We start from the raw sequence: 27,468 nt of genomic DNA on the forward strand, positions 1-27,468 counted from the left end.
GATCTACTCAGAAAAGCACGCAGATACAGAGGATGCTCACTCTACGTGGGGCTGCCCTTGAGACTGACCCAGAAACTCCAGCGGGTGCAGAATGCTGCGGCGAGACTCCTTACGGGGTCCTCACTGCGGGATCACATTCACCCGGTGCTATACCAGCTGCACTGGCTCCCGGTGGAGTACAGGATCAGGTTCAAGGTACTGGTTTTAACCTTTAAAGCCCTATACGGCCTAGGACCCTCGTACCTACGGGACCGCCTCTCCTGGTATGTCCCACAGAGAAATTTACGGTCTGCAAACAAAAACACCTTGGAGGTCCCAGGCCACAGGGAGGTTAGGCTGGCCTCAACCATTCCCAGCTCTTTATCGGCTGTGGCCCCGATCTGGTGGAACGCTCTGTCACAGGAGACTAGGGCCCTGCGGGACTTGACAACTTTCCACAAGGCCTGCAAGACGGAGCTGTTCCACCAGGCCTTTGGCCAAGGCACAGTCTGACCCCCTCCTTCGGTAATCCACACAGAACTCTAGCCCAATGGTTGCCATTAATTTGATTTTGAATTGATTTTAGAATGCTATGTTACTTTTATTGTTGTTAGCCGCTCTGAGCCCGGCTTTGGATGGGGAGGGCGGGATAGAAATAAATTATTATTATTATTATTATTATTATTATTATTATTATTATTATTATTATTTCTTCTACCACCTCATCAAGTTATTAGTCCAGCTAGCAAAGTGTTGCATTCTCTGGGCTGCTTTCTGGGGTTTCAAGAGTCTTTCACCATCTTGAACTGTCAAGACATAGCATTGCAGACTTAGGGACATACGATGGGGCAGGTGATGCTACTTCGCACCAAGTCAGACAATTGAGTATTATCCATTTCATCCAACTACCTAAACTCTTTACATCCAAGCTGGCCACTGTAAGAACTGTAAACTTTATAAAGCTTGCCTTTTTCCTCCTCCCTCCTCCTCCCCCTTTCCTTATGTGTTGTGTCTTTCAGAGTGCAAGGTTGAGGGGCATGGGTTGCCTTACTGCAGTTTTTGTTGTTGTTGCTGTTGAGCTGCCCCAGGAACCTCTTCAGCTAAGGAGTAGGGGGGGAAATTGCTTAAAAGGAAAGAATGATTGAAATGGGAACTGCAAGGAATAATAATAATAATAATAATAATAATAATAATAATAATAATAATAATTTATTTATACCCTACCCATCTGGCTGGGCTTCCCCAGCCACTCTGGGCAGCTCCCAATCGAGTGTTAAAAACAATACAGCATTAAATATTAAAAACTTCCCTAAACAGGGCTGCCTTCAGATGTCTTCTAAAAGTCTGGTAGTTGTTGTTCTCTTTGACATCTGGTGGGAGGGCGTTCCACAGGGCAGGTGCCACTACCAAGAAGGGCCTCTGCCTGGTTCCCTGTAACTTGGCTTCTCGTAGTGAGGGAACCGCCAGAAGGCCCTTGATGCTGGACCTCAGTGTCCGGGCAGAACGATGGGGATGAAGATGCTCCTTCAGGTATACTGGATCGAGGCCGTTTAGGGCTTTAAAGGTCAGCACCAACACTTTGAATTGTGCTCGGAAACATACTGGGAGCCAATGTAGGTCTTTCAGGACTGGTGTTATGTGGTCTCGGCGGCCGCTCCCAGTCCCCAGTCTGGCTGCCGCATTCTGGATTAATTGCAGTTTCCAGGTCACCTTCAAAGGTAGCCCCACGTAGAGCGCATTGCAGTAGTCCAAGCGAGAGATAACCAGAGCATGCACCACTCTGGCGAGACAGTCTGCGGACAGGGAGTGTCTCATCCTGCGTACCAGGTGGAGCTGGTAAATAGCTGCCCTGGACACAGAACTGACCTGCACCTCCATGGACAGTTGTGAGTCCAAAATGACTCCCAGGCTGCGCACCTGGTCCTTCAGGGGCACAGTTACCCCATTCAGGACCAGGGAGTCCTCCACACCCGCCAGCCTCCTGCCCCCCAGGAACAGTACTTCTGTCTTATCAGGATTCAACCTCAATCCATTAGCCGCCATCCATCCTCTAACCGGAATGGCAATGTATTGTTAAGTATTAGAGGTGAGGGGTAGTATCGATGTCAGCTGGGTGCACGTTGCACAAAAGCCACAGATGGAGAGGCATTAGTGACAATAGAGGTTTACTACTACTACTACTACTACTACTACTACTACTACTACTAATAATAATAATAATTTATTATTTATACCCCACCAATCTGGCTAGGCTTCCCCAGCCACTGTGGGCGGCTTCCCAAAAAATATTAAAATACTGCAATACATCACACATTAAAAGCTTCCCTAAACAGTACTCCTTCAGATGTCTTCTAAAAGTCTGGTAGTTGTTATTAATTGTGCTTGGGGGCAGAGGGAGAGATTGAGGGCGGGGGCATGGGAGAGCCAAAGCGGATACTCACAGGGGCAGTCGCAAAGAGCCATGGCAGCGTAGCAGTGTGAGAGAGCCTTGAAGTGCTCGGATTTGACATGCACCATCGTGGTCCACGAAAAGGGGACGTAATCCTTCACGTGGGGCTGGGTCATTGTCTGATAAACCAAGGAGTAGACCTCTTCCACCTGGAAATGTCAAGGACAGGTACAAGGTGGTAACACCGGCATGGCAAAGATTATTTCACACTCACCCACCCAATGGCAGGTAGCTGCGAGGGGAAATTCCAGGTGTTTATTGAGCATCCGTCCCAATTCACATGCACAACGCAGAGGTTGTATACAGAGAGTCTGCCATCATTCGACTGCAGGGAGATCGACACGACCGCAAGCACCAGGGTGGATAAATATCAATGATTTTTTTAAAATTTAAATCAGGTTTTTTGAAATTTAAATTGGATTTTTAAAATAAAATGCTTTTGGAAGAAAAACCTTTCCAAACATAGTTTTCTGCTTAAGTTATATAATAGTCCAAAAGCTATTCATCAGGAAATAAGAATTTGCCTTAAGTTTTCCATGTATGCCAAAACTCAGCCTAAGTTTTTTTGTAATTGTTTAACCACATCAGTTTACAAACGTGGATACGTATGCTATAATGCTATTGTTTTAGTTTAAATTGTTATTAAGGAAATTGTTATTTTTCTCCTTCCAATAAAGTACAGCAGAAAAGCTGTCCAAATATAAACAGTCGACTTATTAAACCTCACAATAATTTCATAATTATCTGCCTATGTATTTCTAATAGCATAACGATATCAGTAATATTTGATATAACTGTAAAAGCTACTCTGGAAATTTATTATTCCAAAAATGAAACCTTCATCTGGTTGTAAATATTAAGATTATACTAGCAAGAATGAGTCTTTATGTAAAATAAAGAGAGATTTAAATCTAGTCTTACTGACTAGTGATTTAAATCATGATTTAAATAGTTTTGATTTAAATCAAATCCACCCTGACAGGCACCCATCGAAATTTGTTTGGAGGCGCCCGCCGTCATATGTCTGCAGGGTGGTTATGCAGCGATGAGCAGCAATTGCAATTTGTTAGCAGCTTTTTGGCCACGTCTCCCTGTTGCAATTTGCCTGCGCCGAGGTTACACATCAATGAGTGCCCATCATAGTTTGTTGGCGAAAGAGTATACGACAAATGAGCACCCGCTGTATTTTGTTTGACGAGATATATACCACAACGACAGTTCACAGTAATTTGCTTGCAGGTTATGTCTTCCCCAACTTTCCTAGCCACAAAAGTCCCTGACCTCTCCAAAGGCTGCTGTGGAGGCCAGAACCAGTCTGGGAAGCTTCTGAGTCACATCTGTGCTCCGTGAATCACATCCCAACCCTGTCACAGCTCATACGAAGTTAGTTTGCCTTCCAAACACAGAATCCGAGCCGAAATTTCTGGGCACAGATCGGAAAGTCCTGGAAGGGTTGAGGGGTGTGTGACTGGCTGGCTAGAAGTCTGAACAGGAACCAACCCACGCTGCAACACTCTGTTGCAGTTGCAGCTTGCAATGTTTAACGGATGCATTTATCAAACTTTCTTTTTTTTCCCGGGGCTGCCTTTCACCCCTAAAGGAAAGTCACCAGTGAGGCAGTTTCAGGAAGTACTATCTAACTGGGATACAATTTTAACTTTGAAACCCGCATCCCTCTCTTCCGGGCTCAAAACGTTACCTATCAACTGGCTCTGACCAAACTGCAGGAGGCAGTGGAAGACAGGAGTGCCTGGCGTGCTCTGGTCCAGGGGGTCACGAAGAGTCGGACACGACTAAACAACAACAATCAACTGGAAGTTTCTTTTGATCTTTATCTAAAGACGTGTGGCCTCCTTTACAGAACACTGATTTCTAAAAGATGCCTAATTCAAGAGCCACACTTCTGAAAAGAATATATTTTAAAGCTGGGAAAGCAGATGTATGTGAATTCATACATCAGATGGAAGAGAAGTTATTTTGGAAATTGCTGGACCTTTTTGTTACTGTAGTAAAAAGGTAAAGGGACCCCTGACCGGTTAGGTCTAGTCGCGGACGACTCTGGGGTTGCGGCGCTCATCTCGCTTTACTGGCCAAGGGAGCCGGTGTACAGCTTCCAGGTCATGTGGCCAGCCTGACTAAGCCGCTTCTGGCGAACCAGAGCAGCGCACGGAAACACCGTTTACCTTCCCGCCGGAGCGGTACCTATTTATCTACTTGCACTTTGACGTGCTTTCGAACTGCTAGGTTGGCAGGAGCAGGGACCGAGCAACGGGAGCTCACCCCGTCGTGGGGATTCGAACCACCGACCTTCTGATCAGCAAGCCCTAGGCTCTGTGGTTTAACCCACAGCGCCACCCGCGTCCCTTTGTTATCATAGTAGTTATTAGCTATTTTTAAGTATTTTGGCACAACAATTCAGTAACTTTATTTTCCATCCGCTTTTGCCATTCGTGCTTGTACCAGCTTCTGAAACAATAAAGTCTTAGCCGAGAAAAGAAAAGAAAAGAAAAGGGGGGAAAAAGAAAAGAGAAGTACTATCTCAAAGCAGGGGTTTAGTTTAAAGGGTTCTATGCATGACCGAAAACATGCATCCCCAAACCCCGGGAACTGCTCTGTGTTTGAAGAACAAGAGCATGCTCAGCACTCCCAGAGCCCATGTGCAAGACAGATAGCTTAAATGCTCTTTCCACACCAAATGCCCCAGGCAAACCTAGCATGGAAAGAGCTTTTCAGCTCCCCAAAATGCTGGGAATGGAAATCCCCAGTCGTCGTCCCCCCCAAAAAAATGGCCTAGATTCCAGCCCACTTCTTGTGCCCTTTCTAACGCCAGCTCCCCGCGAGAGGCACGCGCACGGATTCTGTACCCTGGCGGCTTCCTGGGCGAGTTGCAGGCAGGCGAGGAAGTCGCTCTGGGCCCCGAGCAGGATGACCTTCTCAAAGACGCACTCCTGCACCTGGGCGATCATCAGGCGCACCAGCATGTTGAGAGAGGCTGCGCTCATGTCCAGGCTGGGGGCGTTGGAGAAGTTCTCCTTCAGGTAGTTGAAGGCACCTGCAAAGGGGGGGGGGGGGGAGAAAGAGCAACACCCCCGAAGTGAGATGGTCCCAGAAAGGCTGGATTCGCCCTTCTGCTAAGCGCTCAGCACAGGCAAAGGCTGTAGCTCCGGTCCAAAGGCACCCAGGAGCAAAATGGATGCTGATTTTGAAACTGTGCCCTAAACGTTTCTGACATACCTGCAGGTGCCAAAATGGGGCTGCCCCACTTGGAACCATAAGTAACCAAACAATTAAACTCCTGCGTTGCAAACAATATATCAGTAATATCCAAGGCAACACGATGACCAAGTACAAGAATGCAATATCAATATAAACTCTTTATATAATCTATGCAGAGCATTGAACAGTATGAAATATATGAAATGCACTCTCTGCAAAACCAAATAAACAGAAAGTCTCTGGAAGTCACAAAATATGTACTCTTGACGGATTCTCTTGAAAACATAGAACCAAATGAAAGTCTTATAAGTCTCTGAAAGTCTTTGTAGACTATGCAAGTCTCTGAAAGAGTGAATATTCACTACGTCTGTTTGCGGACTACTTCGGCAGCGTTGGACGTGATAGAACAAAGCTTTACGGCTTGTTTTCACCAGAATCTGACCCATTGCTTCTTTCAGAGACTTGCATAGCCCACAAAGACTTTCAGAGACAATAGGATACCTAATGCATTGTAATACTTATTTCCACTATCAGCACTAACCTCCACTATTCCCCCCAAAAAGAAAAGGAAGTTTGATCACCGGACCTCAGCTCAATTTGTGTCAAGGGTCGTAAAGGCTTAATAGGTTTTCTTTCTGATTGTGCCACAAATAGCGATAGCCCAGCAGTGGAAAAAACGGGCAGAAAAATCCACAGATCTATGGTTTAATGCTGTGTGGCATGTGGCTGTATCAGAAAGACTTAGCTGCCACAGAAGGGTTGCATGAACAACTTTCAAAAAAGACACATTTCGACGTAGTATGACATTCATTTATTTCTGGAAGAGATTTCCCATTGCTCGCCACCCAAACAGATCTTTGAAGATGCTATCCAAGTATTTGATTTGTCTAAAGCCGAAATAAGGGCACTCCTGTAATTTTCACTCACGGCAAGTATGCAACCATTTAATGTTTATTCATTGATAAAACAGTATATGTATTTGTAGTGGAAAGGGGGGGGCAGAGAATCTGACGTACCAGACGCCTTCTGGAAAGCCTCGATGGCGCAGTCCACACCTTGCAAGGTGGTACGGTCCTGCCGAGCACCGATCTGGGTGTGCAGGGCGCCGATATTGAAAAGCACGCTCCCTTTTTCGAAGGCCAAAGCCCGCTGGTGGGAAGGCACGCCCGTTAAGGAGTCATACCTAGAAGCAGGGAGACGAGGAACTCTGTGAAACTGGAGAAGTTTGGGCAGGAGCAGCAACCTGGGCGTCTCCGGGTGTTGCCGGACTACAAATCCCATCATCCCTGAACGTTGGGCAATTCTGGCACCAGGGGGTGATGGGAGTTGGAGTCCAGCTACCTTTGGAGGGCCACAGGGCCTCCCCAGCAAAAATGTTGGGTGGGACTGAAAGAAAAGAGATGCGATACAGGGCTTCTCTGGGCGACACTTTATTCCGCATTCATTCTGATTTGCTTGCACAATGCTTATGCAACTGTCAGACTACATCCTGCCTTTATTACACATTTGTTATGATTTGGCTATGCAGTGTTTATTCATCCTGATTTGCTAGTGCTTCTGCTCCCATTCTAACACGGCTCGTTGCTTTTCCCAGTAACATTCCTAACCACACAAACACACAAGTCAGAGGTGTGTGTGTGTGTGTGTGGATTTGTTGCATCAGTGCTGTTTTTTGAGGGGGAAAAAGCTCACCATGAACGCCTCCCTTGTTCTCTTACACAGTCGTATCTTGGAAGTCGAACAGAATCCGTTCCAGAAGTCCGTTCGACTTCCAGAACGTTCGCAAACCAAAGCACAGCTTCTGATTGGCCGCAGGAAGCTCCTGCAGCCAATCAGAAGCTGCGGAAGCCCTATCAGATATTCGGGTTCCATAGAACATTCGCAAACCGGAACACTCACTTCCGGGTTTGCGGCATTCAGGAGCCAAAACATCCGAGGACCAAGTCGTTTGGGATCCAAAGTACTATGTTGCTATGAACCTAGCAACCTTTGCTGTTTTCTGCTCATTTTGATCTGATAGAAGATAGGACATTGTGGCAGCGGCTAAGCGCCCTGGGATGGTTAGTGCGAGTGGGGTGACGATCTCGTTCCTCAGGTCTTTGTAGAGAGCGCGAGACAGGAGGACGTGGGCCGCTTTTTCGGTGCTACCATCTCCACAGGGTCAAAGGAGTTTCTCAGGCGGGATCTTCCATAGAAGTACGGACTTGGCAAAGAACTCTTAACTTCTAGCTCCGCCTAAACTCAAATCCCCCTGGTTTACTATCCCTAGTACAGTGGTACCTCTGGTTGCGAACAGGATCTGTTCCAGAGCCCCGTTCGCAACCTGAGCAGAACGCAACCTGCGTCTGCGCGTTCGCGGGTTGCGATTCGCCGCTTCTGAGCATGACGTCATTTTGAGTGCCTGCGCATGCGCGAGTGGCGAAACCCGGAAGTAACCCTTTCTGGTACGTCCGGGTCGCCGCGGGACGTAACCTGAAAGAACATAACATGAAGCGGACGTAACATGAGGTACCACTGTACTTCAAGACTCCCATAAAAGTGCCTGGCTTAAAACCGTCTATCAAAAACCTCACTCTTGTGGCCTGTCCCCACAACACGTACTCACTATGGGCCCCACTAAAGCAAACAGTCTGATTGGTCAATATCTAAAAGATATCGAGCATCATAACAACCTGGCCACTATAAGGAAATCCTGCCCTTGGTGTGTTCATTTCCCACCTCTCCATTTTGAATCTCTGGCCCCATATCTGCACAAACTTATTATCCCAAAATACAGACGTGCTTTCACACTTGAACCATAGAATTGTAGGGTTGGAATGGCCCCCCCGAGGGTCATCTAATGCAAGCCCCCACAACACAGGAATCTCAGCTAAAGCATCCATGACAGAGGGGCTTCCAATTTCTGCTCAAACAACTTTAAGGAAGGAGAGTCCACAACCTCGCAAAGGAGTCCATACAAACAGCTCTTACCCTCCCCAAAAATCCCGATGGACACCCTTGTGGCATTAGATAACTGAATCTTGCTGCTTCGGGACGAAATACTAGCAGTCCTGAAGAATAAAGCATGCTGATCATACAGACAAACACCCGTTGTTTGCCTTGAACTTTAATATTCCTTGGAGTTTTAAAGCAAAGGTTGGATGGTCACTCGCCAGGGAATCTTTTGCTGCGATTCCTGCACTGCAGGTGGGGGGGGGGGTTGGAATAGAGGACCTTTGGGTGACCCTTCAAGCTCCACAGTTTTATGATTCTAGGAGCTCGGGTCACGTTTCTAAGCACGGAGGCCCTGTTCGCAAGGCAATTGCTGCAGGGGGGTTTGGCTGGGCCGGACCAGACATGCCACCCCCACCCCACCCCCGCCAGGTTTTCCCCGTCCGCTCGGCAAGACCAGGAGAGGCCCGACTGACCAGTGGAAGAAAATCCCCAGGTTCTTGTTGGGAGGGAAGAAGCGGTTGTCCAGGAAGTACAGTTGGCTGTAGTATTCCATGAGCAGCTCCAGGCCTGCCTCGTTCCGGCTGGGGGTGCGCATGGCCTGGAAAGAAGGGGGAAAGGGGTGGGGAAAGAAGAGAGAGAGAGAGAGAGATGGAAACCTGGTCAGTGCGGGCAATACTAAGCTAAGTGGATCCACAGTCTGACTCGGCGCAAGGCAGCTGCCTACATACATATCAGATCCATGAGGGCTAGAGCCTTGCTTTTTATATTTAGGAGAGGGGGCCATGAGGTCATAAATACACTCTTCGCTGGCTGCAGGGATAAACATGCATGTTGTAACAATAATATATTTGTTTTCCCACAAGCAGCGTCGTCGTTTTTGCAAGGGAAATTGTGCCAAACCGGACAGCAAGCCTGCAAGGTAGGCCAGTGTTACTGAAAAGGAGTTCAGGGATATTTTTGAAAGATAATTTTATAAGTTGTGTGATTGCTTCTCAATTTATACAGTCATACCTTGTATTACATTTGCTTCACGTTGCGGATTTTCAAGTTACGAACACGGCAAAACCGGAAGTGTTTACTTCTGGGTTTGCCGAGTGCGCACAATAGTGCTCTATTGCGCTTCGCGCACATGCAGTAGCGGCAATCTACTTACAGACTTTCCGCACCCCAAAACGGATCATATTCATAAATAAAGGTACCATTGTATTGCATTTTTTTACGCACTCTTGTTTTATTGATTATAGTTTATTGTGATTGTTAAGAGCGAATTTCTGTTCAATTATTATTTGTCAATATTTTTTGCGTGCTATTATATTCTAATGAATTATTGAATTTTACTTTATTTGACATAAGTTGTTCATTTAAAAGTTACGACAATTTTGCTCTGGGCCAGATTGTTATAAGGTGTGCGATCTTTGTGGTTTCTTCAGCTTGTACTGTAATACAGAAGGCAGTACAGTGGTACCTCAGGTTACATACGCTTCAGGTTACATAGGCTTCAGGTTACAGACTCCGCTAACTCAGAAATAGTACCTCAGGTTAAGAGCTTTGCTTCAGGATGAGAACAGAAATTGTGCTCCGGCGGCACGGCGGAAGCAGGAGGCCCCATTAGCTAAAGTGGTGCTTCAGGTTAAGAACAGTTTCAGGTTAAGTATGGACATCCGGAACGAATTAAGTACTTAACTCGAGGTACCACTGTATATAAATTAAAAGGGAAATGAAATGAAATGTTCCCCACACTGCAGATGGAGAAAGCTGTGAGGGGTTCGCCGAAATCCCCAAGGCAAGCTTGATGCACGGACTTCCGAAAATGTGGCTCAGTCCCTCGGCTACTATGCATCGCCTGCTGCTCTACACAGATGCTCTTGGACCCGGGTACAAGGCAGGCAGGTGCGGATAAGGGCTGGGTGATATCAGCTTTCCAACATCACAGTATAACCACCAGCCAAACATCGCGGTCTTGCAATATACCACGAAATGGAAAACAGAAGCTGCTGTGGCCTCAAGCCTGCAAACCGCCAGATGAAACTGCTGCAGCTCTAACCGTGAGAGCAGAGGCCATTTCATCTCAAAACCTAGCGGGCTGGGACAACGTAGCTTGTTTGTACGGCTCAGCTGGGGTGCAGGAGGGTTCCCCATCCCCAACAGAGCCAGCGCTGGGCTGGGGGATCCTTTAACTGCTCGGCTGAGGGAAGCGGCAACCACACACTCCTCAGCTGAGCAGTTTAAATATGCAGAGGAAGAAACAAGCTGTATCAGAGCCTCACCAATTTAGCTTTCTTCTCCCTCTGCGCAGTACAGTGGAACCTCTACATATGGACATAATCCATTCCGGAGGTCCGTCCGCTGGTCGAAACAGATGCTAGAAGAGGCGTCTTGTGCGCATGCGCATTCGGCAGCAGTGTGCTTCAGCGCACGCGCAGATGGCAGAAGCCACTTCTGTGCATATCGTGGCAAACGCGGTGTTTACTTCCGGATTTGCCGCGGACGCAACTTGGAACATCCGCGAGACGAGGCGTATGCAAGTCGAGGTTCCACTGTATGAGGGCAGAGTGGATGGCGGTTTCACTCAGCAATGAATCGCTTGTGAAACGGCCACCGTTTCAGAGTCCCTCTGCTAGAAAGGCTCAGTGGAGGAAGTCGCTAGCAGAGGGAGCGGTGGCGGTTTCACCGGCGATACACCTCTGAGTGAAGCCAGCTGAGGGTATGCTCCTCATACCCGTCCTGGGCGATATAGCGATATATCGCCCAGGCCTAGTGCAGATGAAGTCAAGGATGCGGCAGTAAACACCTCCATTTGGTGCTTCACCATAATAATCATAATAATAATTTTATTATTTATACCCTGTCCATCTGGCTGGGTTTCCACAGCCACTCTGGGCAGCTCCCAGCAGAATATTAAAAACACAATAAAACATCAGACATTAAAAACTTCCCTAAACAGGGCTGCCTTCAGATAAGTCAGATAATTGTTTATTTCCTCGACATCTGATGGGAGGGTGTTCCACAAGAAGGGCGCCACTACCAAGAAGGCCCTCTGCCTGGTTCCCTGTAACTTGGCTTCTCGCTGTGAGGGAACCACCACAAGGCCCTTGCCGCTGGACCTCTGGAGGCTGAACGATGGGGGTGGAGACGCTCCTTCAGGTCTACTGGGCCTTTGAGGCTGTTTAGGGCTTTAAAGGTTAGCACCAACACTTTGAATTGTGCTTGGAAACGTACTGGGAGCCTAAGGACAATCAGGGACCCAGAGCACCGCAGTGAGCTGCACTCACCTGCCGCAGCTCCACGAGGTCTTTGATCTCGCTTTCGTACAAGGCACCGTCCTCGCCATAGTGCTCCCAGATCATCTCCTGGAAGTGCAGGAACAGAAAACAAGAGGGGGTTGCCCTGGCAGCTGCTGATCTTCCTAAACACAGTTTCTATACTGATCCCATACATTTCCACCCTTAAGAACGTAAGAGGACCCTCCTGGATCAGGCCGATATCGCCCATCAAGTCCAGCATCCTGTTCTCACGGTGGCCAACCTAATAATAATAATAATAATAATAATAATAATAATAATAATAATAATAATAATAATACCCCACCCATCTGGCTGGGTTTCCCCAGCCACTCTGGGCAGCTTCCAACGAAATATTAAAATACAATGGTCTGTTAAACACTAAAAGCTTCCCTAAACAGGGCTGCCTTCAGATGTCTTCTAAAAGTCTGGGTAATAAATAGACACCCATTTTGGGAAACCTGCAAGCAGGATTCGCGCACAAGAGCAACTCTTCTCTCCTCTGGTTTCCAAAAACCGGGATTCAGAAAAATCGCTGCCTCAGACCATGGAGGCAGAACAGTGGCTAGGCGCCATCGATAGCTGTCTCGTCCTCCACGAACTTGCCTGATCCTTTTTTAAAGCCATCCAAATCATCACTGCCTCCCGTGGGAGTGAACTTCACAATATGCTATGCGTAGAGTTTTGCTGGCTAAATGCCACCCGCCTCCACAAAACGACGACAAATTAACCTTGATCTAGCCTACTGCATGAACGCAAGGTTTAAATCCACTTTGTTTTGCCTCAGATTCCCATGCAGCGGCCTGGCTGAAAAAGATACCCTGCTCCGATGAGCATGCATGCACAAGAAGGAGTCTCCAGAGAGGGGGACCCTGGGCTTCTTAAGAAGCGTGAGCCCCCCAAACACAATGTCTCCATTTCCCTGTGCTTAACTCTCCGAAAAAAAGGGACGCGGGTGTTGCTGTGGGTTAAACCACAGAGCCTAGGACTTTCCAATCGGAAGGTCGGCAGTTCGAATCCCTGCGACGGGGTGAGCTCCTGTTGCTCAGTCCCTGCTCCTGCCAACCTAGCAGTTTGAATGCACAAAGTGCAAGTAGATAAATAAGTACCGCCAGAAGCGGCTTAGTCATGCTGGCCACATGACCTGGAAGCTGTACGCCGGCTCCCTCGGTCAATAAAGCGAGATGAGCGCCGCAACCCCAGAGTTGGCCACGACTGGACCTAATGGTCAGGGGTCCCTTTACCTTTAACTCTCCAAAGCCGGCCTGCGGAAGGCAGAATCGTCCCAGCAGAAGACTCCCCTACCCAGAGTGGCTGGGGAAACTCAGCCAGATGGGCGGGGTATAAATAATAAATTATTATATATAATTATACCTTCAGGGGTTCTGCCCAGTCCAGCTCCTTGGTCTCTTTGAGCCCCAGCGGGACCATGGGAACGCTGATGGAGTCACTGGGAGAGAGAAACAGATCACAGGTCAGGGGCAAGACATTTGCAAGGATGGAAGTGCAATTCCTAACTTTTTCCATCTTGAATCCAGTTCCCCCCCATTTCTTTTTTTTATAATAATTTTTTTTAAGATCACTTTAAAATATTTTTTTGTTAAATCATTTTTATTAGTTTTTCAATAAAAAACATCCAATTAACATGTCAAATCCTAATCCAATAAAAATAAAAAAACCATAAAATTATCTTCCAAATTGTAATTATTAATTTTGGGACTTCCCATAGCCTGGACCTTTTCCCCCGACTTCCCTCAACTTCCTCTTCTGGTTTTTTTACATATTAACTTCTCCTGCTTGCTTTGTATCTTAATCTTAAGTTCTTTATATTAAATATTGTTATACTTTTACCATTTTAACATCACCTTTATAATTTCTATGTGTGTGGTTTTTTTTGTTAGTTGTAAGTGTTTACTCAAACCCTGCTAGTGAGTCCATTTCTTTACATTGTTTCTGTAAATACAACATAAATGGTTCCCAATCTCTATTGTCTTTGTCTCTAAGTCTTTCTGTTAACTTCGCCATTTCAGCGCATGCCATCAATTTTTCTTGCCGTTCTTCTTGGTTGGTATTTCGTTGCTTTTCCATCTTTGGGCTAGGAGTATCCTAGCCGTGGTTGTAGCATACATGAAAGGTTTCCTCTTCTCTTTAGGCAAATCTTGACCTGGAATGCCTAATAAAAACTTCCCCTCGTTTCTGCTGCATTTTGCAATTTTGTTTTTTGTTTTTTAAAAAAACCTTATGAAAATCCTTTTTTAAAATTTCATTTTAATACACCCCATACAAAAAGAAAATATGAAGATACACAAATATCCATCACCTCCTAACAACTAAAAAAGAAGAAAATAAAAATAAAAAACAACACCACCAATACATTAAATATTACTCACAATACATTTAACATAAAAATGACTTTTTCCTATATAGCTGACTTCCCATCTACTCCTTTCTTCTATTTCTCATCCATCTTTCAACAGTTTTAGGACAAATTACATAAGAACTAGGGCTGCCATACGTCCAGATTTTTCCTGACATAGCTGGGAAATGGGCTCGATGGGTAGGACTCGAACCCATGGCTTCAAGTTACAAGAAAGCATATTCCGACTAAATATTTTGGGGAAAACTTTCTGACAGTAAGAGCTGTTTGACCATGGAACGGTCTCTTTTGGGAGGTTGTGAACTCTCCTTCCTTGGAGGTTTTTAAGCAAAGGTTGGGTGGCCACCTGTCAATGATTCTTTGGCTGTGATCCCTGTGATTGCAGGCGGGTTGGACTAGATTACCCTCAGGGCCCTTCCACAACTCCACAGTAAATGCAATTATTTGCACCTTGGCGTCAGGTCAGGTTTGATACTGCAATTGTTCAGTGGCTTGTTAGAGTACCATTTCTATTTACTGCTGCTGCGTAATAGAATATAGATTTACTGAATGAATTAATGAGGAGCCCAGGATGCTGAGAATACGTAGCAAACTTTCCCCTCTCACAGGGTGAAAAAAAGAGAGAGCTCCTCTTGCAGATATTAAATAGAGACCTCAGACTGCAGAGGCAGGAGAAGAAGCGCTGGGTGATAAATCAAAGAGGGAGTATAATTCAAGCTTGAAACGTTTGACTCAGCATCAGGGAGGGTCATCCCTTTCTGCAAGCCTAAAAATGAAGGAAAAGAGCTTTGCAGAGGCAAAGGAGCAGCCCTTAAGATGAGGAAGTTGGGGGAGCGATTCTTTCAAAGTAATTAAGTTGCTTTAAACCCCCAGCAAAGGACTAGCTTCTTTTAATAATAATAGTAATAAAGCCAGAAGAGATATTTTTTTAAAAAGCAAAACCAGCTTTGCAAATGGCAAGGGACTAAGGGGAAGATGCAGCCAGAACCTTCAAGTTTCCATACAAAAAAAATAGCTTCCTGCGTGGTCTAATTTATTTATTACAGTCGTCTTCCACATTTCTCCAGGGAGCTCAAGTTGATGTATAAGGTTGTTCCCCTCCACACTTCTGGACCGAGAGGGGAAATGGGCTCTGGTCCCAAATTTGGGGGGCAACTGCTGCCACCTGCCACCCTCCTTACCTGTCATTCTGGTAGACATCCATGCAGCTGTTCAGCTCCTCCAATTCCTCCTTCAGCAGCTGCAGGTTGGAGTTGACGTAACTGAGTTCTAAGGCAACCGTTTCCTTTACTTTGTGGTTATTGGTGGCCCTAAAAAAACAAAGGAGGGAGAAAATGCCATCTTATTCATCCCACTTGTTTCACACCTATCTGCACACCTTGCATCATAATAATAATTATTATTGTTTATTATATTGTGCTGTATTGCAAGAGGGTGAAAGAGGAGAGCGCCAAATATGGTCTGAAGCTCAACATCAATAAAACGAAGATCATGGCCACTGGTCCCATCACCTCCTGGCAAATAGAAGGGGAAGAAATGGAGGCAGTGAGAGATTTTACTTTCTTGGGCTCCATGATCACTGCAGATGGTGACAGCAGCCACGAAATTAAAAGACGCCTGCTTCTTGGGAGAAGGGCAATGACAGGCCTAGACAGCATCTTAAAAAGCAGAGACATCACCTTGCCACCAAAGGTCCATATAGTTCAAGCTATGGTTTTCCCAGTAGTGATGTATGGAAGTGAGAGCTGGACCATAAAGAAGGCTGATCGCCGAAGAATGGATGCTTTTGAATTCTGGTGCTGGAGGAGACTCTTGAGAGTCCCTGGACTGCAAGAAGATCCAACCTATCCATTCTGAAGGAAATCAGCCCTGAGTGCTCACTGGAGGGACAGATCCTGAAGCTGAGGCTCCAAGACTTTGGCCACCTCATGAGAAGAGAAGACTCCCTGGAAAAGACCCTGATGTTGGGAAAGATGGAGGGCACAAGGAGAAGGGGACGACAGAGGACGAGATGGTGGGACAGTGTTCTCGAAGCTACCAGCATGAGTTTGACCAAACTGCGGGAGGCAGTGGAAGACAGGAGTGCCTGGCGTGCTCTGGTCCAGGGGGTCACGAAGAGTCGGACATGACTAAATGACTAAACAACAACAAAGTAAACCGGTCTAAGCTAGCCTGGGCCCCGAAGGACAGAGAACAAAGTCCTTTTGGATCGGGCCAAAGGACCGTCTCTGTGGCCCGGCTTCTCATGCCCTTGTGATTCCCGGAAACTGCTATTTCCAAGGCAGAGCAGCTCTAACACTGCAGATAACATCAGAGACCTATTCCATCACTCCCTGGTGCAGAGTGCCATGGGGAGGGTCCCTGCCGCAGCTCTGGAGGAGTTTGGGGTCGATGACCCAGAAGATGCCTCTCAGAACATCCGGTGTTTTGCTCCTCAGTTATTTCCTGAAGCTGACACAGAGCCTCCTGTGCATTCTTCCAAATCTAGCAGGGCGGCAGGGTTAAGCATCCCAGACTCCCACACTCCCGGCAATCTGCTTCGGCTTTCGATTCCTTGCTTGAGAAAAGGAGCGTGCAAGCGATTTGCGCCCCTTGCCTTAGCTGCTGAGCTCGGCTTGCAAGACTTGCGTCCTGCTAACCCAGCAAGTTTTATGTTGCCTTGAGGAAGCCAAAGCCAGGAAAGGCAAAAGCCTCTCAATTGTTTTCTTTTTTATTTTAAAAAAGCATGTTCCTAGGGGATCTGTCAATACAAAAGCATGTTTTCCAACATCTTTCCCAGTTCCCCTTAAAACTGCTCCTTCCAACCACTGATTCTCCATTTAAACACAGGCACAAAAATATCCGAACCTGCACGATGAACTGCTGCCGCAACAGAATCTGTGATGGAAGTTCTCCATAAACACCCATCAGCATTTCAGGGTGAATTATTCCAAATAAACACATGGTTATGCAATCTTGCATTACAGGCACGTTTTTGTAAGCCAACTCCTAATAATAATAATATTTTATTTATACGCTGCCCATCTGGATGGGTTGCCCCAGCCACTCTGGGCGGCTTCCAACATACGTAAAAATAATAATCAAACATCAAACATTAATAGCAAGAATCTTAGAAAAAGTCACAATAATTATTATCGTGCTTTTAATATTCTGTTGGGAGCCACCCAGAATGGCTGGGGAAACCCAGCCAGATGGGCAGGGTATAAATAAATTATTATTATTATTATTATTATTATTATTATTATTATTATTATTTTAAAATAAACAACTTATATCAAGTAAATCAATATTTAATAATCCACTAGAATTCAATAGTAAACAGTAACAGAAATGCAACTTCTTCAGTGATTTTAATCAATGCCTTTTTCTGCACATTTTGTCCCAGTAAACACATTTTGCATTACTCGTCTGGATAGCAGAATTGCAAAATTCAAGGAAGTGTGGGTTTCAGAGGATGGCTGTGTCTTGGAATCTGCACGTTCAGTTTGCTTTGAAGTGACAACTGCAGCGAGCTTCTTCCCCATCTGTTACCTGACTTGCACTTCTGCAGCTGCTGCAATCTTCCCTCCCTTGCCCCAGCTCACCTGTCAACCCCTGACCTCTCCAAAGGCTGCTGTGGAGGCCAGAACCAGTCTGGGAAGCTGCTGAGTCACTTCTGTGCTCCATGAATCACATCCTAACCCTGTCACAGCTCATACAATGCTAGTTTTGCCTTCCAAACACAGAATCCGAGCTGAACTTTCTGGGCACAGATCAGAACGTCCTGGAAGGGTTGAGGGGTGTGTGACTAGCTGGCTAGGACTCTGAACAGGAACCAACCCACGCTGCACCACTTTGTTGCAGTTGCAGATTGCAATGTTTAACGGATGCATTTATCAAACTTTTTTTTTTCTGGGTGGCCTTTCACCCCTAAAGGAAAGTCACCAGTGAGGCAGTTTCAGGAAGTACTATCTAACTGGGACTCAATTTTAACTTTGAAACCAGCATCCCTCTCTTCCGGGCTGGCTAGGACTCTGAACAGGAACCAACCCACGTTGCAACACTTTGTTGCAGTTTGCAATGTTTAACGGATGCATTTATCAAACATTTCTTTTCTGGGTGGCCTTTCACCCCTAAAGGAAAGTCACCACTGATGCAGTTTCAGGAAGTACTATCTCAAAGCAGGGGTTTGGTTTAAAGGGTTCTATTCAAGAATGAAAACATGCATCCCCAAACCCCGGGAACTGCTCTGTGTTTGCAGATCAAGAGCATGCTCAGCACTCCCAGAGCCCGTGTGCAAGGCGGGGAGGTTAAATGCTCTTTCCACACGAAGAACCCCAGGCAAGAGACGCAGGTGGAGCTGTGGGTTAAACCACAGAGCCTAGGACTTGCTGATCAGAAGATCAGCGGTTCGAATCCCCACGACGGAGTGAGCTCCCATTGCTCGGTCCCTGCTCCTGCCAACCTAGCAGTTCGAAAGCACGACAAAGTGCAAGTAGATAAATAGGTACCACTCTGGCGGGAAGGTAAACGGCGTTTCCGTGTGCTGCTCTGGTTCGCCAGAAGCGGCTTAGTCCTGCTGGCCACATGACCAGTCCTGTTGTGCACCGGCTCCCTCGGCCAGTAAAGCGAGATGAGCGCCGCAACCCCAGAGTCGGTCACGACCGGACCTAATAGTCAGGGGTCCCTTTGCCTTTACCTTACCCCAGGCAAACCTAGCATGGAAAAAGCTTTTAAACTCCCCGCCTTGCTTGGGGCAAGACCAGCGCCAGATTTACGAATAAGCTAAAGAAACTATAGATTAGGGCCCCACTCTCTTGGGGGCCCCAAAAAGATTTAAAGGTAAAAAAACCCTGGATGTACAGTGGTACCTCGGGTTACAGATGCTTCAGGTTACAGATGCTTCAGGTTACAGACTCTGCTAACCCAGAAACAGTACCCTGGGTTAAGAACTTTGCTTCAGGATGAGAACAGCAGGAGGCCCCATTAGCTAAAGTGGTACCTCAGGTTAAGAACAGTTTCAGGTTAAGAACACACCGCCTGAACGAATTAAGTTCTTAACCCGAGGTACCACTGTACATTTCCAAAATTCAAGATAAAAAACAAATAAAATAAAACCTACATACAGCAACAGTGTTTTGTGTCGTGTAGGCTCCTATGATGTAAGTCATGGGCCCCGCCTGCTCCCTAAAATATCACTGGTTGGCCCCTTTCTATATATAGGGTGCCTACATTCTGCTTGTACTGGTTTCATGGCAACAGGTGCAAATGGCTTTAGATACCTATTAGGTCCAAAAATTACCATATAAAAAGGTAAAGGGACCCCTAACCGTTAGGTCCAGTCGTGGCCGACTCTGGGGTTGCAGCGCTCATCTCGCTTTATTGGCCGAGGGAGCCGGCGTACAGCTTCTGGGTCATGTGGCCAGCATGACTAAGCCGCTTCTGGCGAACCAGAGCAGCGCACGGAAACGCTGTTCCCACCGGAGCGGTACCTATTTATCTACTTGCACTTTGATGTGCTTTCGAAGTGCTAGGTTGGCAGGAGCTGGAACTGAGCAACGGGAGCTCACCCCGTCGCGGGGATTCAAACCGCCTACCTTCTGATTGGCAAGCCCTAGGCTCTGTGGTTTAACCCACAGCACCACCCGCGTCCCTAATAAAACCTTAGGTTTACCAAAATGCTTTGGAACACTGCGCCCGACTTTCTGCATCACAGCAAAAGATGCAGCGAGTCCTTGGGAAGCCCATGCCCCCCCTTGATTATTATTTATTAAATTTGCATACCAGCCTTCATCCGTTGGTCTCAGGGCAGTTCACAGAGTTAGGTTTCTAGCCCTCAACATCTTGCACATACACCCAACGATGGAAAGGGGAAAACAACCGGATGGAGACGAAGCACAACAAACCTGAAGAGGTTCTCAGCTCCTGCCCGCATCCTCATCTCCTTGTTGATCTGCTGGTTGATTCGTGCCCGGCGGTGCTGCAATTTGCTGCGCTGAGTCTGCGCCAACGGATCGCAGCCCTGTTGCAGAAGGTGGAAGAGAAACATTGCTTAGCACAGAGGGACTTCGATGAAAGCTCCCAGCTTCCATTCCTGGCGTCTCCAGGCAGAAGGAGATAGCGGTGGGCTAGTGGTTAGAGCAGGGTTTCCCAAACTTGGGTCTCCAGCTGTTTTTCAGACTGCAACTCCCATCATCCCTAGCTAGCAGGACCAGTGGCCATGGAATGATGGGAATTGTAGTCCAAAGACAGCTGGAGACCCAAGTTTGGGAAACACTGGGTTCGAGTGCTGGGCTAGGACCTGGGAGAGAGAGCAGGGTTTGAATTCCCCACTCAGCCATGAAGAGAGAGATAAAACTTTATTCGCATTAGCCAATGGCCACAGCAACAGTAAAACATTACAGTATATGCAGAAAAGGAAATTTGATATAAGAGCGCAATTTAAAGTCCTGAATCAGCAGTCAGTTAGTGGCCCTTATTCTGATTGCCCCTGCTATGAACCTAGCAACCTTTGCTGTTATCTGCTCATTTTGATCTGATAGAAGAAAGGACGTTGTGGCAGTGGTTGAGCGCCCTGGGATGGTTAGTACGAGTGGGGTGATGATCTCGTTCCTCGGGTCTTTGTAGAGAGCACAAGACAGGAAGACGTGTGCCGCTGTTTCGGTGCTACCATCTCCACAGGGGCAAAGACGTTTCTCAGGCGGGATCTTTTGCAATAGACCCTCAAGTACCGCAGATGGCAAAACATCCAGTCTTGAAAGTGTAAAAGCACATCTGTATTTTGGGATAAGAAGTCTGTGCAGATATGGGGCCAGAGAATCAAAATGGAGAGGTGCGAAATGAACATACCAAGGGCAGAATTTCCTTATAGTGGCCGGGTTGTTCTGATGCTCGATATCTTTTAGACGTTGACCAAGTAGACTGTTTGCTTTAGTGGGGCCCATAATGAGTAGGTGTTGTGGGGACAGGCCACAAGAGTGAAGTTTTTGATAGACGGTTTTAAGCCAGGCACTTTTATGGGAGTCTTACTAGGAATAGTAAACCAGGGGGATTTGAGTTTAGGCGGAGCCAGAAGTTAAGAGTTCTTTGCCAAGTCCGTACTTCTACTGAAGGGAGACTTGCCTCCAGTCACAATGTTGCATTTGAGACACAGGGCGGTACAGAAAAAATCTGCCTTAGAAACTTTGATTGAACAGCTTCCAAAATGCTAAGGTGGTTACCAGCTTTCTGAGCGAGCTTGGAGCAGCCGGCCCCTGCCTCCCGGCCTAACCTATCTCACAAGGTTGTTGTAAAGGATAAAATTCAGAGCAGGAAAACTGTGTGTGTCACCTTCAGCTCCTTGGAGCAAATGGCGCAATAAATAAGGGGCAGGAATGGATATGTGGGGATAGAGACAGTGACACCCCTTTTGCGACATGGGGGTGAACTTGGCGTCCTTTTGATGCTATCCTGCTCTGATTCCATGGTCCCCCTGCACGATCGCTGCAATTTCACAGACCATCGCTTCAGCGTTTTCATTTCTTGACTATTTAAAAATGAATTGGTTTTGCTCTTATAGCCCACTTGCTTGCTGCTTATTAATTTGTCCTCATGTTAAGTGTGATCTTTAATCTTTCTGGGGCTTTCTACACTGCCCGGAAAACTCTTGTCCATGGGCCCCTGACGAATGCAAATGAATAAATAAATGAAGTGTGAAATGAAGCCAACGGAGACCAAATAACTTTCCAGTGGAGATGGAGACATAGAATAGAATCATAGAATCATAGAGTTGGAAGAGACCACAAGGGCCATCGAGTCCAACCCCCTGCCAAGCAGGAAACACCATCAGAGCACTCCTGACATATGGTTGTCAAGCCTCTGCTTAAAGACCTCCAAAGAAGGAGACTCCACCACACTCCTTGGCAGCAAATTCCACTGTCGAACAGCTCTTACTGTCAGGAAGTTCTTCCTAATGTTTAGGTGGAATCTTCTTTCTTGTAGTTTGGATCCATTGCTCCGTGTCCGCTTCTCTGGAGCAGCAGAAAACAACCTTTCTCCCTCCTCTATATGACATCCTTTTATATATTTGAACATGGCTATCATATCACCCCTTAACCTCCTCTTCTCCAGGCTAAACATGCCCAGCTCCCTTAGCCGTTCCTCAGAAGGCATCGTTTCCAGGCCTTTGACCATTTTGGTTGCCCTCCTCTGGACACGTTCCAGTTTGTCAGTGTCCTTCTTGAACTGTGGTGCCCAGAGCTGGACACAGTACTCCAGGTGAGGTCTGACCAAAGCAGAATACAGTGGCACTATTACTTCCCTTGATCTAGATGCTATACTCCTATTGATGCAGCCCAGAATTGCATTGGCTTTTTTAGCTGCCGCGTCACACTGTTGGCTCATGTCAAGTTTGTGGTCAGCCAAGTCTCCTAGATCCTTTTCACATGTACTGCTCTCAAGCCAGGTGTCCCCCATCTTGTATTTGTGCCTCTCATTTTTTTTGCCCAAGTGCAATACTTTACATTTCTCCCTGTTAAAATTCATCTTGTTTGTTTTGGCCCAGTTCTCTAATCTGTCAAGGTCCTTTTGAAGTGTGATCCTGTCCTCTGGGGTGTTAGCCACCCCTCCCAGTTTGGTGTCATCTGCAAATTTGATCAGGGTGCCCTTGAGTCCATCATCCAAGTCGTTGATAAAGATGTTGAATAAGACCGGGCCCAAGACAGAACCCTGTGGCACCCCACCAGTCACTCTTCTCCAGGATGAAGAGGAACCATTGATGAGCACCCTTTGGGTTCGGTCAGTCAGCCAGTTACAAATCCACTGAGTGGTAGCATAGTCAAGACCGCATTTTACCAGCTTCTTTACAAGAATATCATGGGGCACCTTGTCGAATGCCTTGCTGAAATCAAGGTAGGCTACATCCACTGCGTTCCCTTCATCTACCAGGCTTGTAATTCTGGTCTTTATGACGACAACATAAAGACAGGTTTGCTCTGTGCCAGACTTTGGGGCTCTCCTGGAAAGTCTAAGACGAAACAACGGAACAATAACAAAAATTAAAAAATAATAATATTTATATTGTGCCCATCTGACTGGCTTGCCCCAGCCTCTCTGGGGCTCTTCCAACATAATGAAAAGACAGCAAATGAAACACAGCACATTGAAAACTTCCTGATACAGGGCTGCCTTCAGATGTCTGGGGACGCTGATACTCTGAGCTCCTCCATTATTGTGCTCAGATGTGAAATTAAAACCATATATCCAAAGAAACTTCCCCATATATCCTGGCTAAGTGCCATTGCGAGTAACGTAACATTTCAATAACCTGGAGAATCTGACCAGAGTTGAAAACGGGCAGAAAAGAAATTGGGAGGGGAGTCCAACGCTCCTCTCCGTCTTGTGCAACTTTCGAAAATGGGTAAGGTGACTATCTTGAGCATAAGGTTGCAATTCTGTGCAAAGTTTACTGGGGAGTTGATTCCCACTGAATCCAGGGGGCTGGTTGTCCAAATAAAGGCTTTGGGATTTGCAGACATTGGGAAAGGAAGGGGGTGGGGAGACAAGAGAAGAGACGTGGGCTTGTTTTTAAGCGCCCCCACAAAAAAAAAAGGAGGCAATTCAGTTTCTCCAAGGTTTGTGGCAATGTGCAACAAAAGCTCTGCCCACGTGAGAGGGGAAGATCTTTTTGTACCGATGCACGATTCCGGTAAATGACGACACATAGCTCTTGGGATTCCCATAGGAGCAAAGAAAAGGACCTTTGAGCAGGGTGGGTGAGTCAGACGAGGCCCCACTTTCCTTGCAAGAGCACAAAGGGTCAGCGAGAGCCTTTGCAGCACAGCCGAAGAGGGTCAGGATTCCTTTTGGGCCAGGAACAAACTTGTTCCCTGAAATATACTCAGAGTCGAGAGTGGATTTCATGCTCTTTATTCAGCTCATAGTGGTGAGGAGGGAATGAAGATCCCCTTAAAGTATCTGCTTTATATACATTATTTACACAATGGGCTGCACGTGATTGGCTAATTTCGGAATTCTCCTGTAGGCCAATCAGGTTGTGGATTCACTTCTATCTGGAGCTGGATTGGGTGGCTCCTGCCAACCAATCATACTGCTGCATTGTTTTAGGACCAATCAGACTGCTGCATTCTGAATCCTATTGTTCTAGGACCAATCAGACTGCTGCATTTTGGATCCTATTGTTCTAGGACCAATCAGACTGCTGCAGTTTGGATCCTATTCAACTCAGTACATAACATTCCCCGTCCCGTAAAACAAATAAATGGCTCAGATTGTTTAGGGGAGGGAAACGTAAGGGTCAGACCGAGTCCAAACCAAAGGCCAGGCAGAACAGCTCTGTCTTGCAGGCCCTGCAGAAAGATGTCAAGTCCCGCAGGGCCCTAGTCTCTTGTGACAAAGCATTCCACCACGTCGGGGCCAGTACTGAAAAGGCCCTGGCCCTAGTTGAAACCAATCTAACCTTGAGGCTCGGGACCTCCAAAGTGTTGTTATTTATGGACCTTAAGGTCCTCTGCGGGGCATACCAGGAGATGCGGTCCCGTAGGTACGTGGGTCCTAGGCCGGATGGATGAACTTTGATCTTTTAAAGCACTTAATGGTTAATAATAATAATTTTTATTATTTATACCCTGCACCAGTCACTCTGGGCAGCTTCTAACACATATAAAAACACCATAAAATATCAAACATTAAAAACTTCCCAATACAATACTTCTGATGTCTTCTAAAAGTCAGATAGTTGTTTATTTCATCAACATCTGAAGGGAGGGCGCCACCACCCAGAAGGCCCTCTGCCTGGTTCCCTGTCAGCGAGGGAACCAGCAGAAGACCCTCGGCGCTGGACCTCAGTGTCTGGGCTGAGCGATGGGGGTGGAAACTTCAGAGTCAAGGCTGTTTAGGGCTTTAAAGGTCAGCACCAACACTTTGAATTGGGCTCGGAAACATACTGGGAGCCAATGTAGGTCTTTTTTTAGGACTTTGGAATAGCCTGGAACAGCCACTCACTGGCTTTCTAAAGGAGTGGCGACGTATCTTTTATTTTCTTTTGTTCCCGCGACAGTTCAGGTTGCATATCTTTAAAAGAAAACCAAAACACTTCTCACACACACAACAAAAGCAACCCCTGGAAATTTACGAGGCCTGGGTGGGTCATTAAGTTACATGAGCGGAGCTGAGCAGCGAAATTTATTGCCTCTGAGAGAGGAGGATTAGGAAGGCGATCTATAAAGGAGCAGCAAAGCTTCTCCGAGCCCCGATGAAACACGCCACCAAACGGTCTTATTGTATCTGGCGGGCTCCGTGCGAGGAGAGAAGGGGTCAACATCCAGAACGGCTGCAAAGGAACGGGCAAGCTAAGGGCGAGCTATTGTCCGGCACGAAATAGGAGAGCCCAGCCTTGCGGCAGGACGATGACAGAGCAGCAAAATAGGAAAACGGTTCTGCACAAAAAGTGGCGACAGCTGTTTTATTCCAGGCGCCCCGAACCGGAGTTCAGTTTCCACTCGTGGACTTTGGACCTCTGACCAATGGAAGGTTCTCAGGAAACGACCTGAGCGCATGCCCCAGGACAGTCTGCCTCCGGGTTCCATGAAAACATCACGCAAACACACACCTCAATTCAGGAGCTCAACTGCCTTTTTTAAAATGCTATGCTAGGTAAAGGGACCCCTGACCATTAGGTCCAGTCGTGGCTGACTCTGGGGTCATGGCACTCATCTCACTTTATTGGCCGAGGGAGCCGGCGTACAGCTTCCGGGTCATGTGGCCAGCATGACTAAGCCGCTTCTGGCGAAACAGAGCAGCGCATGGAAATGCCGTTTACCTTCCCGCCGGAGCGGTACCTATTGATCTACTTGCACTTTGACGTGCTTTCGAACTGCTAGGTTGGCAGGAGCAACCTGAGCAAACCTGAGCAAACTGAGCAACGGGAGCTCACCCCATCGCGGGGATTCAAACCGCCGACCTTCTGATCGGCAAGTCCTAGGCTCTGTGGTTTAACCCACAGCGCCACCCTCGTCCCCAAAAAATGCTATGCTACTTAGCCCTTAAAGACTTTATTTGCTCCCATTGCCCCATATCCATTAACTCCAAATTCCTTTTCATAAAATCCCATGATATTATATCTTTGATAATAAGGCCTTCTCTGTGTCAATAAACATTAATGCTGCTTGCTTATCATTCCTGGTCTCTGTTGTTGCTTAGTCGTTTAGTCGTGTCCGACTCTTCGTGACCCCCTGGAACAGAGCACACCAGGCACCCCTGTCTTCCACTGCCTCCCGCAGTTTGGTCAGACTCATGTTGGTCGCTTCGAGAACACTGTCCCACCATCTCATCCTCTGCCATCCCCTTCTCCTTGCACCCTCCATCTTTCCCAACATCAGGGTCTTTTCCAGGGAGTCTTTTCTTCTCATGAGGTGGCCAAAGTCTTGGCGCCTCAGCTTCACGATCTGTCCTTCCAGTGAGCACTCTGGGCTGATTACCTTCAGAATGGAGAGGTTTGATCTTCTTGCAGTCCGTGGGACTCTCAAGAGTCTCCTCCTCAAGACAGGAGTGCCTGGCGTGCTCTGGTCCAAGGGGTCACGAAGAGTCGGACACGACTAAATGACTAAACACACACATCTTTTAAAATGTGATCCGCATGAGGCCCCAGGAAGCAATCTGTTAAGGACTTTTTAAGAGCGGGTTCTCTCACTTTGGGGTTAAGGTGGTGGAGAAATGGGCCAGCTGCTCATTGGAGAATGAAACCTAGCTACCAAAGGCCACAATTCCTACTAGAGATAAGCGCAATTGCTATTTAAAACTCTGCAAGCACCCGGCAGTTCAGGCTGATATCCTTTCACTTTCTAGCCCTCTCCCTCGATTGCACTTTCTAAAATATGTCACAATGCACTTCATTGTACCCAGTTTTTTGTGGGGGTGTTTTTTTCTGCAGACTAAGACAGGATCCGGCCATTAAGGTGAAATTCTCCCACAGAGATACCTTTACAGAGAAGAAGAAAAGCAAAACTAGCGAATTAAGACTTATGAAATTAGTCTGACGACTGGCTGCAGAAGGCAGTGCTTACCACACCTGCGGAACTCCCTGCTCAAGGAAAACTGACAGTTGTCGCCTGGCTTTTTAGGAAACTTCCAAGATGTTATTGCCCCACCAGGGTTTACAGACAATACCTGAGATGACATAGCCCTGGCTGCAGCAAGCTTTCCTGGAGAACCCGATTTGCATGGCACTAACATGGTGCCAACTGCCTTCTCCTGTG

At 46.9% G+C, this 27,468-nt stretch overlaps 1 protein-coding gene across 1 annotated transcript in view; it reads right to left on the reverse strand.

Annotated features, from left to right (window-relative positions):
* Positions 1-27,468, reverse strand: part of RHPN1 (rhophilin Rho GTPase binding protein 1) — a 54,386-nt gene that overhangs the window by 15,736 nt on the left and 11,182 nt on the right. The window contains exons 2-9 of the mRNA XM_028736040.2: positions 20,122-20,237; positions 15,418-15,546; positions 13,234-13,309; positions 11,851-11,928; positions 9,052-9,176; positions 6,661-6,827; positions 5,293-5,480; positions 2,421-2,577 (exon numbers count right to left, since the gene is read on the reverse strand). Coding sequence (XP_028591873.2) covers positions 2,421-2,577; positions 5,293-5,480; positions 6,661-6,827; positions 9,052-9,176; positions 11,851-11,928; positions 13,234-13,309; positions 15,418-15,546; positions 20,122-20,237 — 1,036 coding nt within the window. The remainder of the gene's footprint in view (positions 1-2,420; positions 2,578-5,292; positions 5,481-6,660; positions 6,828-9,051; positions 9,177-11,850; positions 11,929-13,233; positions 13,310-15,417; positions 15,547-20,121; positions 20,238-27,468) is intronic.

The sequence above is a fragment of the Podarcis muralis genome, chromosome 8, assembly GCF_964188315.1.
Source record: "Podarcis muralis chromosome 8, rPodMur119.hap1.1, whole genome shotgun sequence".
In the NCBI taxonomy this organism is placed as follows: Eukaryota; Metazoa; Chordata; class Lepidosauria; order Squamata; family Lacertidae; genus Podarcis; species Podarcis muralis.